Source organism: Ammodytes marinus (genome assembly GCF_949987685.1).
Source record: "Ammodytes marinus genome assembly, chromosome: 25".
Lineage (NCBI taxonomy): Eukaryota > Metazoa > Chordata > Actinopteri > Uranoscopiformes > Ammodytidae > Ammodytes > Ammodytes marinus.
In genome coordinates this window covers 1435973-1455906 of record NC_137229.1, presented here as the reverse complement: position 1 = coordinate 1455906, position 19934 = coordinate 1435973, and the positions used below count along the sequence as shown (strand labels likewise).

Sequence of the window (19934 nt, the reverse complement as noted above, 5' to 3'; positions counted from 1 at the left end):
GGCGTCACACTGAACTGCCTCAAACAGGCCAGAAGGGGAACACTGCAACACGGACTGCAACTGGCATGGAGACGGACCTGCAAACAAACAGACAGACAGGTTAATTTAGTTTATCTGGTTAAAATGCATATATAAATAATATATATAAATGTATATAATGTTTTTATTCACTATTTTTATTGTATGTTAAAGTAGCTTTGAGGAACTTTTAAATATTTCTGAAACAGTCTTATTTTTCCTCTGATGATCATGAATTACATGTAACAGCAAACAACACCATCAGTGGAAAGAATGCTATTTTTATATAGTTTTTCCTAATGCCTTTGAAACACAAGTTAATTTAGTTTATATGGTTAAAATACAAATTAAAAAATGTTTTAAAGTGGCTACGAGGATCTTCAGTGTGTGTTAATTCTAGCGCCCCCTTTGGACAAAAGCGGTAGTGTTTCTACCACGCCAGCTGTTGTTCCTGGTTGAGCGTATACCCATGACAAAGGCATTCAAAAACCGATATAAAAATAGCATTCTTTGCAATGATGATCTCATTTGCTATTACATGTAATTTATGATCATCAGAGGAAAAATTTGACTGTTTCAGAAATATTTAAAAGTTCCTCGTACCACCTTTAAATGAGTGTGTGACATAATGTATAAATATAAATTGTTGTGTTTCTTACACTGTGGAGCAGATGAGCCGTTGGTTCGAGTCCCAAGAACCTCCTGACCTTCAGCGTCGACACACCAACACTCCTGACCGCGCCCACTGCACTGTACATGCCTACACACACACACACACACACACACACACACACACACACACACACACACACACACACACACACACACACACACACACACACACACACACACACACCGGGTCCGGTATGACTGGAGGCTAGATTGATGACCACATGAACCAATCAGGGGCTGCCTTCCACTAACAGACAGAAAAGTGGGGAGGGTCCGGTCTGACTGGAGGCTAGATTGATGACTACATGAACCATTCAGGGGCTTCTAAAAATGGCCTGTTTGTTATGTAGATATAAATCACATAAAAATGCGAAAATAAAAAATACAAACCTGAAACTTCCGTCCTCTGTGCAGTGGGGGATGTGGTCACCTTGTTGCCCGGTAACAGCCACGCCCCTTAGCAACTCACATCGACTCAGTGTCTCTGACTCCAGCTGGTACTCTGCATCACCACAGCAACAACAACAACAACAACAGGAAACAATGGCATCATATGAGCCTTGTTCGACCTGCGCAACTATGACGCGCGTCTTGCTGAGCGCACAACAAAAATGCTGGAAAAATGCTGTGCGCTCAGCAAGCCGAGCGTCATAATTGCGCAGGTCTTAGCAAGACGGCGACATGTCGAACGAGGCTATTGTCTAATGAACACTTAACTTTTAAACGTTAGTTGTTTCATTAGTCGACTTGTTAGGATTTAAAGGTGCTACGAGGAACGTTAAAATATTTCTGAAACTCATTTTCCCTCTGATGCAACTTTTACTTTTTGGAATTTTGAGTTTGTAGAACTCAAAATTTTAAGATACATTACATATGAACTATATTGAGTTATCTCAACAAAATATATTTAGTTGTGGGCAGTTTTCCCTCAAACTGAAGAGTTTTAGTTTTTAACCTCAAAACTAAAAAAAAATATATATTTTTTAGTTTTCCTAAATTGATAATTTCAGGACAGACACATGTTCAGTTGAATTTACCTGAGATCATTGCCAGACAGATGTAAAACTGTTCAATGTTTGAATCAACATTTTGACCGACATGGTTTTTATTTTTATCTGTTTGACAGAGAATAACTTGGTGCAACTGTTATTGTTAGAAATTATTAGTTTGCAGGAACTCAAAACTTTAAGTTACATATCAATTATGTTGAGTTATCTCAACAAATAATAGTTGTTGGTTCAAATATAGGCAGTTTTCCTTCAAACTTAAGAGTTTTAGTTTCAGCCTCAAAACTAAAAAATGTAGCGAAGACAGTTGCCTTGGAATTTTTTTGTAGTTTTCCAAAATTTTTATTTTTTTCAGACAGACACATGCGCAGGTGAGTTTACCTGAGATCATTGCCAGCTAGATTTAAAACTGTTCAATGTTTGAATCAACATTTTGACGAGATGGTTTTGTTTGTTACCGTTTGACAAAGAATAACTTGGTGCAACTGTTATTGTTAGAAATTAGTTACATAATAACATATGAATTATATTGATTTATTTCAACAAATAATAATTACTTTGCTAAAATGTCGCCAGTTTTCCTTCAAACTCAGCCTCAAAAATAAAAAATCTAGCTAAGACAGATGCCTTGAAAAAATATTATTTCTTAAACTTGACATTTTTTCCTACAGTGTTCCAGGTGAGTTTTAACTGTTTACTTTACATGTTGAACTTTGGTTCACTCATGTTTATTAATGTGCGCTGTCCCTTCTTAATAAAGAAATATAAAAATATAAAAGAGTTTGCTGTGAGTTTTACCTGAAATAAATAAAAAGCATTAACTTCTTAATTGTTTCAGACAAACAGAGTTCCAGGTGAGTTTTACCTGTTTAATAAAGAAATCTAAAATGTAAAAGATGAGTTTTTTGACTGACATGGTTTTGATTGTTATCTGCTTGACAGAGAATAACTTGATGCAATGGTTATTGTTGGAAATTAGTTACATATCATATGAATTATATTGAGTTATTTAAAAAGATAAAAATTACTTGGCTAAAATGTCGGCAGTTTTCCTTCTAACTCAGCCTAAAACATAAAAGACCTAGCGAAAACAGATGCCTTGAAAAAATATAATTTCTTAAATGTGTCATTTTTTCAGAGAGAGTTCCAGGTGAGTTTTACCTGAGGCTTTCCCGTGCAGCAGCTCCGGGCAGCAGACCAGGAGGCAGGCGACGCTTAGCAACCAGGCCATTGTGTCCGTGGTGACAGACTGAGAATCTCTGGCTCCTTATAAAGCCACAGACCTGCTGAGTCACCGTGAGAAGGGTCCAAAAAACACACCTTCATCCCTCCTACTCATACTCCTCTTCAGACAAGGGTCTAGCTTTACCCTGTGTTCCAAATCACATACTCTTTCTTTTTACCACACTACATACTAAAGTACAGAAGAGTTTGAGGGCCACAGGAGAGAAAAAAAAATCACATAAGGAAGATTTGTTTTTCATTATGTCGAGAAATGTCAAGAATAAAGACGAATACTCCAAAATGCAATTGGAGTTAGTGGGGCATTTATGTATTTTCAGCATACTACAATTGATGTGCATGCTTTGGGACATCCTAAATCTTTTTCTGGCATACTAAATAGTAGGGAAATATGGTTATTGGAACGCAGGGTTAGTTTTGGTTAAGTTTAGTTGTTATATCACATACAAGTGCATCTGAAAAAATGGAAAATAGAAAAGTCCATTAAAAAAAGTGACATTTTTTATTTTCTAGATTCATTACACAGAGTGAAATATGTCAGGCCTTTCTTGTGGTTTAATTTTGATGATTACGGTTTACAGCTCATGGAATTATAAAATCCAATATCTCAAAATATTAGAATATTATATAAAAAACAATTAAAATAAGGATTAAGAATACAGAAATGTTGACCATCTTAAAAGTATGTATATTCTAGATTCATTTGACACACCCAAAAAAAATCTGAATATTTGAAAAAAACACAATAAAAAATACATTGAAATAAAAAATATATAGCTAAAGAATCTAGGGATAAAAAGCAATACAAAAATATAAAAAACATACAAAAGAAAATACACAAGAGCCGAAAACATCTGTTTAACATTTTTTTTGTTATTACATATGTTTGCTGCTACTGGATTTCAGGATGTAAGTTCTGGGGGTGGGGGGGAGCTGGGGGGGATGAAAAATAAGCTCTCACCACTACACCACGAGCTCCCCCCCAAACTTAAGTGGAAGGGAGGGGGAGTGATTATTGTTGTTATATATTTATTAATATTTTGTACTTTTATTCTTATTTATTTTTTATTTTTTTTAAAAGCACTGAACAAGAACAGCACCCTAATTTTGTTGTGTAAATAAACTGTATTTTACCGAATGACAAATAAAGCTTCGGAAAAAATTAAGAGACCATGTCTGGCTTTTTCTTAAATCTTCATCTCTACATTACTCAATAGAAATGCTCTCAATGACAATATTTTTGGGGGAATTTGGTGGAAATGTTGTCAGCAGTCTTTAGAATAAACCCAAAATGTTCATTCTACTCTAACATATGCCTCTAAATAGTAAAACGAGAGACGCTGATTATATGGAGTGGTATCTTAATTTTTTCCAGAGCTGTATTCTATTCCAAACCCAAAGTTGCTCTCTTGGCCCCATGTCCTCATCTGTGCGTCTTGGTGGAACCGCGAGTCCTTGAACTAAAACTCAAGAGGCGATCACCGAGCCGTGCCGTCTTCTGATTGGTCAAGACGGTCTGTGGAATACGCACGGTAAGGGCAAAGTGATCAGCATGACGTTTGTTATTTTTTACTTCAGCACACTGAAAAGCACACACTGTAAAACTAAAGGGTTTGGAAAAATACTATTTTAGACGATTAAACTTTTTCTCAACATTTAGGCAAGGTAAGGCAAGGCAAGTTTATTTATATAGCACAATTCAGACACAAGGCCACTCAAAGTGCTTTACAGGGGCAATATTAAAATACATAATACACATTATAAAAGTGAATTAATAGAAATAAAACATTTAAAAGATAATGAGTAGAAAAATTACGTTTAAATTAAAAAAAAATCGCAGGTTAGAGCTTCTCTTCGAGTGTTTAATGACACAAACAACTTCCCCCTTTTCATTATTTCCCCACCACTGGCCCTGATACTATTTTACAATTCTGTAGCTCACTGTTTATTTTGTCCATTTTCACTGTCTGACCAACGTTCAATCAAGATTCAAGGATTTTATTGTCATTGAAATACATAACGAAATACTGTGTGGCACTCTCCAGCAGCAGTGAGTGTTTAAATGTCTAAATGAGTGTGTGTATGAATGGGTGAATGTGGTCAGAAATGTAAAGCGCTTTGGGGCTGAGAAAATCGGCTAAAAAGCGCTATATAAGTGGAGTCTATTTACCATTTACCATTTAAATGACAAAAAACACAAAGACAAAATAAGACAGTTGGCAAAAAAACTATGACACAACAACAAAGGCCATTCAATTTGGCGTCAACATCACAGGAAACACTTTCTTGGTAAATACTTCTCTCGAAATATAAAAAGAGGAAGTTCAAAAACCACAAAGACAGTGAGGCGCAGCCCTGGTGTAGACACAGGAAACGGCTTAAGAAATACTTCTATTAAAGAATTAAAAGAGGAAGTTAAAAATCACATAGACAGTGAAGTCTTGTCAGTCGGTGTCTTTACCAGCGCTGCTTCAGTTTGATTCGACATTTGAACAAGAAACAAGTTAAATTTAAAGAAGTAAGGATGGCAGTTTGGGTCAAACACATTCCGTGGGGCTTTCTGTTCCTGCTGGCTGGTAAGTCATGGACTTTATGAATGTTATATTATCCAAAACTTGACATCTATTTAATCATTTGTTTTTCAAAGTTTTAGTTATACTGGATTCTACTGTAGTTACCTGACCTGGTGGCCCCATGTTAACACCGTCACTGCATTTTTACATCCAAAATAACAAAATAATTTATTTTTTACTAAACTCATATTTTTTTCCAGGTGCTGTGGGTCAATCTGTCATCAAGCCAAGGGTAAACTATCCTCCTCCTCCTGTCTGTGCCGTGAAGGGATCAACCGTCACCCTCCCATGCACCTTCACACCTCTTAAGAGAATCGGTCAAGATGGGAGAGAAGTTCCAGTGGAGATCATCAGAGTCCGCTGGTGCAAGAACCATGGAATATGTCATAGCATCACCCCGTCTGTGTATGACAGTGATGAACCCAACGAGAACCCTCGTTACAGTTACCTGGGAGACAAGAAGGGAAACTGCACTTTACAGATCACAGACGTACAGATGGAAGACGATGCAATGTTTTACTTAAGAATGGAATCTAGTGACGGGAGATCACATCATAGTGGACGATCAGGAGTCAGAGTAACAGTCGCTGGTAAGAGCATTGCATCATAATGACATCATCAGGTCAATGTGTTTATGTGTCGGATCACAGAGCTGAAAAGCAGAAGTGTGTTCAACTGCTAGAGGTGAAGGAGAGCAACTTTTGTTACGCTCATTCCTCATCAAAATGACTAATTTCTGTGTCCTGTGGGGGGGGGGGGGGGGGGTGGCTGGGGGGGTTGTGTTAGCTTTAGGTAGCTAAAGCTAAACTGATAATGTTGTAACTAAAGTGCAGAAACAAAAAATTGGCATTTTTTACCTTTGATTTAATGCTAATGTAGTAATTATGCAGAACCAGGTAAAATATAAAGAATGGAGATCTCACAGTCTTAAATCAGATCGATAATCACAGAATAAAAAGATCTTAAAAAAAAAAAAAACTTGAATTGTTTTTTAGATGCAACTCGAATGAGGATAACAATCTCCATCGACAAGAGAGAGTTGACCAGAGGCGACACTGTTTCACTGACCTGCAAACCTACCTTCACCTGCACCTTCCACGACCTGGAAGTCACATGGTTCAAAGATGGCCGCCTCCTCTCAGAGTCTGGCCCCTCCCTCCACTTCAGCCGACTGACCGCAAAGGATTCTGGGAACTACACCTGTGGTCTGAAGAGGAATGACAACACACAGTCTCTTCCAATCAGTATCCATGTGGAGGGTGAAGATGAGGAAATAGAATCCTTCTCACTGTCAGGTAAGTTTAAATTGTATTGTATGCACACAGACAGACAGACAGACAGACAGACAGACAGACAGACAGACAGACAGACAGACAGACAGACAGACAGACAGACAGACAGACAGACAGACAGACACACACACACACACACACACACACACACACACACACACACACACACACACACACACACACACACACACACACACACACACACACTTCCCTATAAATACATACCCTCAAAAGGAGATAATTATGTTATGTTTTCATGTTTCATAGTTGTCTAGTGTCATTTTTATTCACTGGTTTGTTAAACATATATTACTTTATTTCATTTCACAGTTTTTTTCATACACAAAGAGTAAACAATCCTGATTCGTTTGTTTGTTGTAATTTATGAATGAAGGCGTTAACATGCATCACTTGACTTGAATCAAATGTGTTCTCAACCTCTCGTGTGATGTGATTAAAAAACAGCATCAGAACTGGTGCTATCGGGTGGGGGCTCGTGGGTTAGAACACCCCCTCCCCCCCCCCCATAGAGGGTAAACTGAATTAACTCTTAACTTCAAGTGCATAATGAAAAAAACTAATTCCCCTTCTCATACGTCACGAGTCACGACCAAACATTATGCGATTGGTTGGCTGATCCAGAGTGGCACTGGGCACATCCAATCGTTTTAAACTTCAACAGACACGCGCCTCCAAGTGAGTTAACGTTTGTCAATTAAGTGATTCCAGACCTTCTGTACAAATGAAATAAAGTATGATGGTCTAGTAGGATCAGGCCACCATGAAAAAAACAACAACCCCCCCCTCCCTCATTATATCCCCACTCTGGCCCTGACACTATTTGTCTATTCTGTATCTCTCTGTACTCTGTGTCCATTATCAGTGTCTGACCAACACTAGGCGTCAACATCACAGGAAACAATTTCTCGGTAAATACTTCTCCGAAAATATAAAAGGAGGAAGTTAAAAACCACACATAGCTACAGTGGGGCGCTTGTTTGGTGTAGTGGTTAGAGTTAGAGTCTGCTCCATTTCATCTCTGTCTCTCCACACTGTCATTAAACCATGGAAAATGCCCCAAAAAATGATCTAAAAAATAACATTCAGAATTGGTGCTTTCTCTTAAATGTTTGTTTTTCACAGTGAACCAACTGCTGGCTGTCCGTCTGCTCCTCTTCACGCTGCACACCGGGCTCTTTGTCACCGTGGCCTCTGTCATCATCAAGAGGTGCACACACACACACGAACGCACACACACACACACACACACACACACACACACACACACACACACACACACACACACACACACACACACACACACACACACACACACACACACACACACACACACACACACATATACGCCTGCGGGAACCGGACCCTCAGGTTTTACTTTATTTATCACCATGAGAGACTCTGTTTCACATTTTTCTGAATTGTATTTTATTAATCTTCTGTTTTTTTCCTCCATCTTTACAGGACGTGTTTTAAAAGCAGCAGAAGAGAAGAGACATGAGAGATAGAAGGATGCTGCAGGTGATCCACAAACACTGAATGATTGTGTCTATGTATCTATCTATCTATCTATCTATCTATCTATCTATCTATCTATCTATCTATCTATCTATCTATCTATCTATCCATCTATCCATCTATCCATCTATCTATCTATCTATCTATCTATCTATCTATCTATCTATCTATCTATCTATCTATCTATCTATCTATCTATCTATCTATCTATCTATCTATCTACTGTTTCTCTTTAACATTGTTTCTCTTTCTCTTTCAGCCTAAAGACTTTGTGGAGGAGCAGTGAAGTCTGATGAACGAACCGAACAGGATTTACAGGACATCAAACAACGTCTGAATAATAATCACAATATGAGCTTAATTCCTTTTAAGGTCGTGCCTCCCTTTAAACAGACCTTAGACATATTGTTTGAAATATAAATGTCTTTACTTTAATCATAATATTATTTTTTTTATTTCCATTGGATTTTCTTAAAGCTGGGTATATGATTTGGGGAGAAAATGGCAGTTGGGATAGAGATTCGAATCCAAATACCCCTATGGTCCCTCCCTGACACGCTCTACACCAACAACGTCGTGCCAAAGTGAATGGACAGTCCCAAACAGCCAATAAGAACAGAGAATCGGAGCCTGGCTCTGATTGGTCAAAGTGTACAGCTCATGTTAACTTTGACCAATCAGAAATCATATACCCCAGCTTTAAATGCTTCTTTTATATATCATTTCTTACAGCTTTACATCTAATTTAAAGCTCTTTGATTTTCTCCGCTTTGGTTATATTTTATTAAACAAATACAACTTTTTAACTGCCTTGTACTTTGTTATACAGTGGCTTGCAAAAGTATTCATACCCATTGAAATGTTCCACATTTTGTCATGTTACAACCGCACACATACATTTATTTTATTGGGATTTTGGCAAGTGGAGGAAGATGCTCTGGTCAGATGAGACCAAAATTGAAGTTTTTGGCCGGGTTAAGAGAAGTTGTGAGGGTGAGAGCATGGTTTATAAAGGATATCTCACTCACTCACTCACTCACTCACTCCCATCCACCCACCCACCCACGCACACACGCACGCACGCACGCACGCACGCACGCACGCACGCACGCACGCACGCACGCACGCACGCACCTTGAGGCAGTTAAGGCCTCATGGTAGCTCCTCCCTTCTTTGTAGGCCCTGGGGCTTCTTGGCTATCTGTAAGACCGTGCTTTAAGGCGGCCTACAGGTGAGGAGGTGAATGCTGATTGGCTTGTTGAACCTGTTCAGACAGAGACACTGCATGCAATGGGTCAAAGTCAAAGTCAAAATTATTTCTATAGCACATACACAACATCACAATACACAACAACATCAGTTGACCAAAGTGCTGTACAAGACACAATACAAAATAACATATAAGATACATGAGAAAAAAAGTTAGGAGTGTCAAAGTCTCAACATGTGTTAAAGGCCAATGCAACACAAGTGAGTCTTCAGCAACGTTTTAAACTGTTCAACTTTACAGGGTTCCAGGTTCTATTCATTCACACACAGTCATACTGGTAGTGGTAAACTACGATAGTAGCCACAGCTGCCCTGGGGCAAGGCAATCATGGGGGAAACAGCTGCCAAGAGTTCCATCCACTTGTATTGCATGAGATTTAAAAAAAGCATACAAACTTACAGCTCTACTTCAGCGGTGGAAATATGAAGGTGTATTGAAATCTCAGCTGCAATGTAGTTTAAATCTGCAAACATTTTAGACATATTTTCGTCCTAGCCTAAGAAAAGGTAGGAAGAGTATTTTATGGTCTCACTGTCTAAACCTACATTTTCCCATGTGTGACATCACGAAAATTCCTGAATATTTCCTAACACAAACGACTCGTATATACAGATAACAGCCATAGCTTTAAGGAACGCCACTTAAGTTTGTATGCTTTGTAAAAAATCTCATAGAGGACAGAGTTCTTGTCTGATGGAAGAGCGAGGTGTCGTCGGAGTATTTGAGGTATGGTGGTGTGAGAGGGGCTGGTGCAGTCATTGGTGTACAGGGTGTAGAGGGAAGGGCTCAGCACAGAACCCTGAGGGGCTCATGATGTAACAGAATTCTGAACTTCCCCGAAAAACTCTGTATTTCTGACAGTTATTGAGTTTAACTGTCTGCACAGGTTCAAGAAGCCAATCAGCATCCACCTCCTCACTTGTTTGTTCCTTTGTAAACCTGCTCTCACCCTCACAGCTTCTCTCGACCCGGACACATCCACACACAGGTAAAACCTCACTCTCTCTTCAACACTATCAGGCTGTATGTTTTGTATGTCAGTGATGGGAAGTACATTAACTCATGTAGGGCACTTAAGTGGAGTTTAAAGGTACTTGTACTTTAAATGAGTTTTTCCATTTTATACTTTATCTTTTCTACATTACATTTGACAGCTATGATTATTTAGTGTGAATGTGTTAACACTTTGTATCATTCAACAATTCAATCCCATTTATAATTAGACGTTTTCAAACTCATTCAGCTATCCAGTTTGTGGCAGTTTATTAGTGTGAATGCTGGAGCATTCACACTATACCTAGGGGGCAAAACCCCTTTTTTTAAAAAAAAACAGACATGGAGCGTTGTAAAAGGTTGTTCACCAGAAATGATATCCAGGACCTTCCAGGATCCCAACCTGGGTGGACAACCTGGTCAACTAGCTGCTGGAAAGCTACAGCGGGCCGACATAGAGCAAATCAGAACCACTGTTTAAGCGAATGGGGGTGGGCTAATAGGGAATTTTTTAAACTTATAGATATCATTATGAAACTTTGCATAATGATATCTATAAGTTTAAAAAATTCCCCATTCACCCCCATTCGCTTAAACAGTGGTTCTGATTTGCTCTATGTCGGCCCGCTGTAGCTTTCCAGCAGCTAGTTGACCAGGTTGTCCACCCAGGTTGTGATCGTGGAAGGTCATAGATGTAATGTTTGGTGAACAACCTTTTACAACGCTCCATGTCCATAAAATCACTTTGCCCCTTAGGTACCATGTACTTTTTTTGGCTCACTTCAACTCCTTCAAATCTTCAGCTATTTCAACCATTAAAATACCAAAATGTTCAGCTCTGTAAGGACATGGTGGGTCAGCTTTTTTCTACCTTTTAAACTATTCAAAATATTCAGCTTTTTAACCAATTTTTTTTAACAATGAAGCGGATGGGAGCAGCCTTCAAACCCTTCAGAACTGTAACTCCTTAACATTTTCAGCTATTTGAACCATTCAACAATCAAAATGTTCAGCTCCTTCAGCACATTATTAAACACATTTCAACATGTTTCTACCATTTAAACCATTTAAAATATTCAGATTTTTAAACCAAATATTTTAACATTGAAGCGGATGGGAGCAGCATTCCAAATCGCTAAAACTTCCTCTGCTTTGAAACTTATCTCCTCTGGCATTTTTCCAGCTACAGCCTCCATTCAAACTTTAAATAATTCACATGAATTACAGCTATTTAATTCTTATTGCACTTTTTAAAATCTTAACCAGTCTTTGAACAAACACAGTTTTAGTTTTTTTCAGCCTCTTTCTAAATTTATAATGGGAGTCGGATGTTCAGAGGCAGAGTGGGGAACCAACTGTTACAGTGTAGAACTGTTGTAAAAATACACGAAAACCTATGATATAACTGGCTCTCACTCGCACAAATTAAACCCTACATGTATAATTTTGACATAAAAATGTAGGACATATTCTGCCGGTCTCATAGATGTGACTACTGAAGCAATCGGACCTACACAATGGGAGGTTTGGGCTTCCAAGCTAAATAGTGTCCAACCAATTGCCGCATGGACTCCCTTGTTAACTGAGACATGACATTTCTGGAGGAAGGCAGACAGTACCACACTTTTAAAATGCTCTGGTTCTCACATTCTTTGCATTACAGGCACAATCTTCACACTGTGTCTTCATCAGATTCTTCTGGTTCTAACAGTAAATTAATGTTGTCAGTTAGACTCACGGTCCGTCAGTTAGAGGCAGCGGTTTGAGGTGAAGTTTTGGATGAAATGACCTCTCTGAGGCCTCTGAAAGGTGGTATTTCTGCTTGATCACAGGCCATGTCTTTCAACTTATTCATAATTTCAGCAAAACATATTATTCAAACCTCTATATATTCAACTTTTCAACTCTTTTCCATACTAAACCTTTTTAAACTTTTTCAATTCTTCATACTCAGCTATCCAGTTTAGCGTAAGCTGTTTCAGCATTCACATGCATTTTCAGCAGGAAATTCATTTTCTAGTTTACATGTATAGTTATTTATGGGATAGTCAACTATTTTCTACTTTTGTCACATTTTCAGTTACAAACCTACATTTTTTAAAATCTAGATCAGATATCATAATTTATATATTTTCATACATACAGAACGAATTTGTCATGAACAGAAAAAATATATATTTTCTTTCCCGTGCCTCTGCAGGTTAGAAGTCGAGCCCTCAACATGTCTGACTGCAACAGAACCATGGAGGAAGCGAAAACCGTTCTTCAGTCTGTATTAATCGATAGAGAAGATCCACGGGAGAATAGGAAGCTCTACGATGCCTGGTCAGTCACTTACGAACAGGTCGGTGCACAGAAACTCTCACTTCTCAAGTCAAAGTCAATTTAATGTCAATTTCTTTAAAGGGGAATTAAGTGATATGTTTTGTTAAAGCCACTACGAGTAACATGGCACGTTGGCGTCCCCTTTGGACAAAAGCGGTAGTATTTTTACGACGCCCGCTGTCGCAAAGCTGTTTACTAGCGCGTGCCAGGCGCGTGAGTGTGAACTGAGAAGGGAGCAATATAGTGCATGTCCGTGTGTTGAAAGTGTGAGGACTCTTTTCGGCTCCGTGAGAGTGGTTTTGACACTGCATGAACTAATGCCAGTCACTGCCACACGCACCTGATTGCAATGCTGATTGCTAACTACTCTCTCTCACGGAGCTGAAAGACGTGTCCGACTCGTCACAGAAAGCGAATGAACGATAGACGGCAGTTAGTATGGATCACGATGAGGTAATGTGTTTGTGTTGTTGATGTAAATAATGACTATTTCAGATAATGGTCATCTGATGATAGTGAAGCAAAGCAAACTTTGTATTAGTACCAACTGCTCATTCATTTAGGAGTAAACACTGCAGTCTAGTTTCGCTCTCGTGAAATTGTATGCACGTTGCTTGGCAACGCCCTCGTCCCCCCGTAGCCTATATCACTCTCCCTTTTAGCTTTTCTTCATTGCATTTTCTTTTTTTTCTTTGATGGTTCAGCCCCGTTATCAGTCATTATGACGACAAATAACTGTATCAAACAAGGCTCCCGCTCCCCTTCCCTCACCTGGAGGGAAAGGCTTCTCAATTCACGTTGCTGCGCCACACTGAAATCTGCGACCAATACGGATATGTGACCATAGAGCTTGCACGAGCGAACCGAAAATCGGACTGGGTGTGCGACCAGACCAAACGCAGTAATAAAAACTATTTAAAAACGTCTTTCTTTGCACTGATGGTCTTGTTTGCTGTTAAAGGTAATTTATGATTATCAGAGGAAACATGAGGCTGTTTAAAAGACATTTAAATGTTACTCGTAGCCGCTTTAAAAAAATGTGTTAAATCACTCTATATTAATACAGCAATCAGTTAAACAGTATGCACAGTTCATAACACAGGTCTCCCAGTCATTCAGCTTTGCAGTTATTGCCAGATAATATTTAGAGTATCCCGCTCGTTTTATCCAATCAAGAGACAGAGTACTATAAAGATATATGTCACACGGGTTGGTTGTCACAATCGTTATATCTCGGAACCAGAAGGCGCTGTCTGTTAAATTTTGGTATGTAAATATCCAGAATTGGGATCAGAGGTCACCTACATAGTCTTTCTTGGAGTTAGACTGCTGAATTCTAGGTTAGGAGGACTGTTTGTGTTTTTCATGTCAAATTGAAAATATTTAGCTCCTCAGTATTTGTCTTCTAGGCTTTTACACAATAGGTTTGTAACAAAACACTTGTTACCCTAAAAATGTGTGAAGGGTAAACTATAGTTTAGATTGTTGTTAGCAAGCTAATTAGTAGTCAGATGGTTGTTGGCCTTGATGCTAGCAAAACATTCCAATTGGTGAATGTGTGTAGCCTAGTCGAGTAGGCTATTATTGATAGACCTATTTGTTTTGTTCTTTATGTTGTAACATAGGCTGATCTTAATATGGATTTCCTGTCTGTTTATTCCTTGCTCATCTTGTGTTAAGATGCATACACTTATCTAGGCCTATTTTTCAACTTGACAATGAAATTAAACTTTCAAATTTATTTCCGCTTTCTAGCCTTCTTTTTAAGATTTTTCCCATTTCGTTAACATTGTGACAAACAATGTTAACAAAATGGGAAAAATAGTGTGTGACAACTGACCCCTTGATGGGGTTGGTTGTCACAATGTGTTAGAGTGTCTTTGATGGTAAATTTCTTTTTTATTACAATAAGTTAGAAAAAGTGAGGGGTACACATTTTTCAAGCCAACACCTTTAGCTTCAATTTAATGTAGGAATGACTATTGAAAGATGTTTAGGTGATGAGCAATTCTAAAGTAAAAAGTGTGCCTACTTACCCCGGTCTCCCCTACATTCTTTAAAACAGGACAGCGCCATGATGAACTACAGATCTCCACAGCTGGCCGTAGATTTCCTCTCTGAACACTTCTCTGGGAACCCTGAAGAAGCTCAGATTCTGGACGTGGGCTGTGGGTCTGGATTGTTCGCCAAACTGGTAAGACTGTCAACCAAAGGTCTAAAGTTCAGTTTTGGTTGGATCAAGCCGTTAACTCAAGTGCCAGATGGTAGGGCTGTTCTTAAAAACTCAATACGGCAATATGTCGTGATAATTTTTTTGTGATATCTGTTTTGTCAACTGAAATAATCTTTTAAATGGTTTGTGATCTACAACCTAGGCTCCTGCGGATGTCGCAAAAGCTAAAGCTAAATTGGATTGCTGAGTATGAATAATTTAAAAAGGTTTCAAAATCTGATATGAAGAATTATGCTGAATATAGCAGAAATACAGAAATGGTTTAGGAACTGTAAAAATTATTCTCAAAAGGCATAAATGTGACATTATTTGATAAGAAATTGTGAAACTGAAACGTAAAACTGACAGAATTAGAAGTTTGAAAAGGTGAAACGATGAGCTTCTATAGTATCAGTAATAGCACTAGTGGTGTAGTGGTGGAGAGAGAAATCCTCCCAAAGAAGAATGGACAGATGTGTGAAGACAGATTTCAGTCTGTGAGGTTAAAGAGTCCCTGTTAATTATTTTCTCCTTTTTTTCATCTTTTTCTGAGCGTAGATGACTGAACTGGGCTTCAAGCACTTTGAGGGAGTGGACGGCAGTCAAGGTATGCTGGATCTAGCTGCAAAGACCGGCCTCTACAAGGACCTCAGACTGGCCTTACTGGGACCAGAACCACTGCCTGCACAGCCCGGTACACTGCTCTCACACTTCATACACTCTCTGATTCGATAAGAGGCTAAAAGATCAATTCTCTTTAACAGTGTAAAGTAGGTTTCCGGAAACTGAACCTGAATGTTCTCTCTCTGTTTTCAGGTGTGTTTGATGTGGTGGTCATGCTTGGAGCTCTGAACACCGGCCATGCACCTGTCAGTGTTGTCAGGGAGCTCTGCAATGTCGCCAAACCAGGTAACCAGCTAACAACCTCACAGTCTGGTTGAGGGGATCGCTTGGGGACTTTCTGAGTCCCTTCTTGGTGGGTTGTGTTAACCTGGAAAGATCGACCAGCCTTCACATCTTTCTCACATATCAAATTGGCACTTCTTCAATCGCTGTGGGGAAGAGCTGTTAAAAAATGACCGGGCCAATCAGTAACCACTTTCAGACCTGATATTTGTCCCTTAGTGGAAGGCAGTCCCGGATTGGTTCATGTAGTCTTAGATCTAACCTCACCGGACAGAAAGTGGGGAGGGTCCGATCTGGCTGAAGGCTAGATTGATGACTACATGAACCAATCAGGGGCTGCCTTCATTTTACCTTTATTTATACTCAAGACATCAATTGAGTAGTGACAAATGTAAAGCAAAAACAACAACACATACACAATATACAATGCAAAATGCAAGAGCAAAAAACAAATTAAACATTTAGACAGTAATTTAGCATAACTGCAATTGAAATGAAATGGGTGAAAATACAATATAGCCTAAATAAAACAGTTACAGGTAGAATTTGGCAGACTTTACCCTCCTATTATCCTTGGGGTCATTTAATTGACCCCATTTAATGTTTATCATTAAATAAATAATAGTTGATTTTTTTTTTGCTTCATATTTCACAATTTTTCCTAATTTGATGGGGACAACTGATTATCCATAAAATTATCATGAGGACATCTTTTCAATGCGCTGAACACATATTACCCGCATTGGTGTTCCACTGGGGTCAATTTGACCCCAAGCTGTTTTACCTGTGTAAAACGTGTCTGTCTGTGTGTGTGACCTAACATCCCCACACCTGCAGGTGCATAGTTGATACTTTTGAGTTGATACATAACGGGGAGGGAGGAGGGGTGAATTCCCGCGAAAATGATAAAGCCAATGTAGGCTTGCAAGTTGATCACATCCAAGTCTTCCCAAGTAGGGGGGACAGGGGATAGTAGGCACACTTTTTACTCTAGTGAGAATTGCTCATCACCTAAACATCTTTCAATAGTCATTCCTACATTAATTTGAACCTTAAGGTGTTGGCTTGAAATGTGTACCCCTTACTTTTTCTAACTTATTGTAATAAAGAAGAAATTAATCATCAAAGACACTCTAACACATTGTGACAACCAATCCCACCAAGGGGTCGGTTGTCACACACTATGGGGTTGTTTGTCACAATGTTATCTTAATGGGAATAATCTTAAAAAGAAGGCAAGAAAGCAGAACTAAATTTAAATACATTGTCAAATTGACAAATAGGCCTACATAACTTACTACAGCCTTGGCAGCTGGTCTAGTTTGGGATGCACTGAATTGTTTTGATTTTGTTGCACTTTTTTCTTTTGCATGCTAGCTGCCTTTTCCTGCTCTATTCTTTCCTTCTCTGGGGTGTCAATGAGGATACAGCTTGACAATTTCTTTCGTTATTGGGTTCCTTTTCTGGCTGCAGCCTTTGGATAACATGTGACAACCAACCCCCCAAAAAATGTGACGACCAACCCCAACTTGAATTTCTTGCTAGCATCAAGGCCAACAACCATCTGACAACTAATTAGCTTGCTAACCACAATCTAAACTATAGTTTACCCTTCACACTTTTTTAGGGTAACAAGTGTTTTGTTATAAACCCATTGTGTAAAAGCCTAGAAGAAAAAAAACTGAGGAGCTAAATATTTTCAATTTGACATAAAAAACACACACAGTCCTCTCACCTTAAATTTAGCAGTCTAATTCCAAGTTAGAGTATGTAGGTGACCTCTGATCCCAATTCTGGATATTTACATACCGAAATTTCACAGACAGCGCCTTCTGGTTCCGAGATATAACGATTGTGACAACCAACCCGTGTGACATATAACCCCGTTCTCCCCTACACATGCCTCCCCTCTAAAATGATCATCTCAAGAACAATATTTTGTATGGTGATGGTGGCGCTAGAGAACAGGTCAACTCACTGATAGGTTTCATTATCAAGGGGTTATTTATGTATTCAACAAATAAACAAAGTGCCTGACACAAAAACTTGGTCAACAACCCAAGGGTGAAATGTGTTAGTAATATTTGAGGATAACAGGAGGGTTTAGATGTAATTTTTAGATATTTATTTAAATATGTTGCTGTAAATTTTTCCACGAGTCAAATGTACTGTAGATATCAAGTGTGCCGTAAGTGACTGAGCGTATAACCCACTAACTTGCTTGTTCTTTGCAGGTGGTCTGGTTTGCATGGTGAGAGGGGATCATGGAAACATTGAATACAAGGTGGATCTGGAGAGAGAGCTTCTGCTGATGGAAGAGGAGGGTCTGTGGACTCCAGTGGAAACCACACGGGTCGACAGATACTTTGTGTATGGAGCAGGGGAGCTGTTTGTCGATGGTGATGCTTATCTGTTCAAGAAATCCATCGATTAAAAATAATCGTTAATGATTCTACATTACAGGAGTGAAGAAACACATAAAATATCCATTGTGCTGTGCATATCTGTTTCTTCAATAAAAGAGTTATGTTTGCGGTCCACGTTTACTGTTTTTCCCAGTATCATAAATGAAACGCAACACCTTCTTCAAAATGTTTTCAATAAAGTGTGCACCTTTCCTGAAAGATTCTTGAGTCTGTATTTTATTGAGTTTATCCCAAGCCCCAACCACAGCGAATTCTACCAGCATCCAAAGCGGAATTTACTAAAAATGCAGCTCTCCGAGTGGCCACTGGAGGCATGTTTAAAAACAGTGCAATTTCTCATTGATTTTCATGTTAAATAGGCCGTTTCCACAGCAACAAGGCTCTTTTTTGGTTGATATCTACAGTACATTTGGTGTTTGTGAAGATTGTGAGGTTGTTGTACTGTCTTTTGGTTCAACTCTCTGAGACACAAACAAAACCAACAAAAAAGGACTTAGTATTAGGAATCATTAGGAAATATTCAGGAATTTACGTCAGACAAAATCTAACTCACTAACTAACTAATAATGTAGCCTGGTACTACCAGACCATCGTACTTGATTTCATTTGTACAGAAGGTCTGGAATCGCTCAATTGACAAACGTTAACTCACTTGAAGGCGGGTGTCTGTTGGAGTTTAAAACTATTGGATTTTCGCAGTGCCACTCTGGATCTACCAACCAATCACATAACGTTTGGCCGTGACGTATGTCGCTCGCCGGCTTCTGAGCCAATCCCTCTGTTCACTGATTGGACTGGCAGAAATCTGGCTGGCTAGAACCTATTAATCTACTGCAGACCCAGACTGACTACTGGAGGTAAATGAAAATTGAGCGACAGTATGTAGGCGGGAGGTGCCAGGCTACTAATAATGTGAGAATTACCTGAAAAACTCACTATTCCTGACAGTTAGTGAGGTCACCTATCTGATCAGGTTTAACAAGCCAATCAGCATCCACCTCCTCACTTGTTTGTTCCTTTGTAAACCTGCTCTCACCCTCACAGCTTCTCTCGACCCGGACACATCCACACACAGGTAAAACCTCTCTCTCTCTTCAACACTATCAGGCTGTATGTTCTGTATGTCAGTGATGGGAAGTACATTAACTCATGTAGGGCACTTAAGTGGAGTTTAAAGGTACTTGTACTTTAAATGAGTTTTTCCATTTTATACTTTATCTTTTCTACATTACATTTGACAGCTATGATTAGTTAGTGTGAATGTGTTAACCCTTTTAACACAATTCAATCCCATTTATAATTAGACGTTTTCAAACTCATTCAGCTATCCAGTTTGTGGCAGTTTATTTACATTTATAGTTATGCCTTGTTTCCACCGAGTAGAGCGGGTCGGGTCGGAGCGGCTCAGAGCAGGACAGCTCGCTTTTAAGAATCTTGTGGTGTTTCCACCGCCGACCCTACC

General features: G+C 39.0%; 2 protein-coding genes across 3 annotated transcripts in view; one reads left to right on the top strand and one right to left on the bottom strand.

Moving 5' to 3' along the window:
- tg (thyroglobulin) overlaps nt 1–2928 on the bottom strand; it is a gene marked incomplete at both ends in the record, with an annotated part of 33525 nt that extends 30597 nt beyond the window's left edge. The window contains 4 exons of the mRNA XM_080053324.1: nt 1–77; nt 678–778; nt 1081–1192; nt 2859–2928. The exon at nt 1–77 is cut by the window's left edge and continues 79 nt beyond it. Of these exons, the coding sequence (XP_079909450.1) occupies nt 1–77; nt 678–778; nt 1081–1192; nt 2859–2928 (360 nt within the window). The remainder of the gene's footprint in view (nt 78–677; nt 779–1080; nt 1193–2858) is intronic.
- A 2382-nt stretch (nt 2929–5310) lies between these two features.
- On the top strand, nt 5311–9178 carry LOC307270256 (B-cell receptor CD22-like). 2 transcript variants are annotated; one of them, XM_080053450.1, is made up of 6 exons: nt 5311–5515; nt 5713–6102; nt 6508–6807; nt 7948–8032; nt 8287–8343; nt 8600–9178. In XM_080053450.1, exons 1-5 carry the CDS (start codon nt 5464–5466, stop codon nt 8321–8323), a joined length of 864 nt encoding a protein of 287 aa, XP_079909576.1. In that variant the 5' UTR covers nt 5311–5463; the 3' UTR covers nt 8324–8343; nt 8600–9178. The 2 variants fall into 2 exon arrangements, with proteins under 2 accessions (XP_079909576.1, XP_079909575.1); XM_080053449.1 differs by having other exon boundaries at nt 5311–6102.
- Nucleotides 9179–19934: the final 10756 nt, after the last annotated feature.

Coding starts and splice junctions, on each gene's coding strand:
- LOC307270256 (XM_080053449.1), top strand. CDS start 5,634: ATGTTAACACCGTCACTGCATTTTTACATCCAAAATAACAAAATAATT. Junction 6,103..6,507: donor AGTCAGAGTAACAGTCGCTG/GTAAGAGCATTG, acceptor ATTGTTTTTTAG/ATGCAACTCGAATGAGGATA. Junction 6,808..7,947: donor AGAATCCTTCTCACTGTCAG/GTAAGTTTAAAT, acceptor TGTTTTTCACAG/TGAACCAACTGCTGGCTGTC.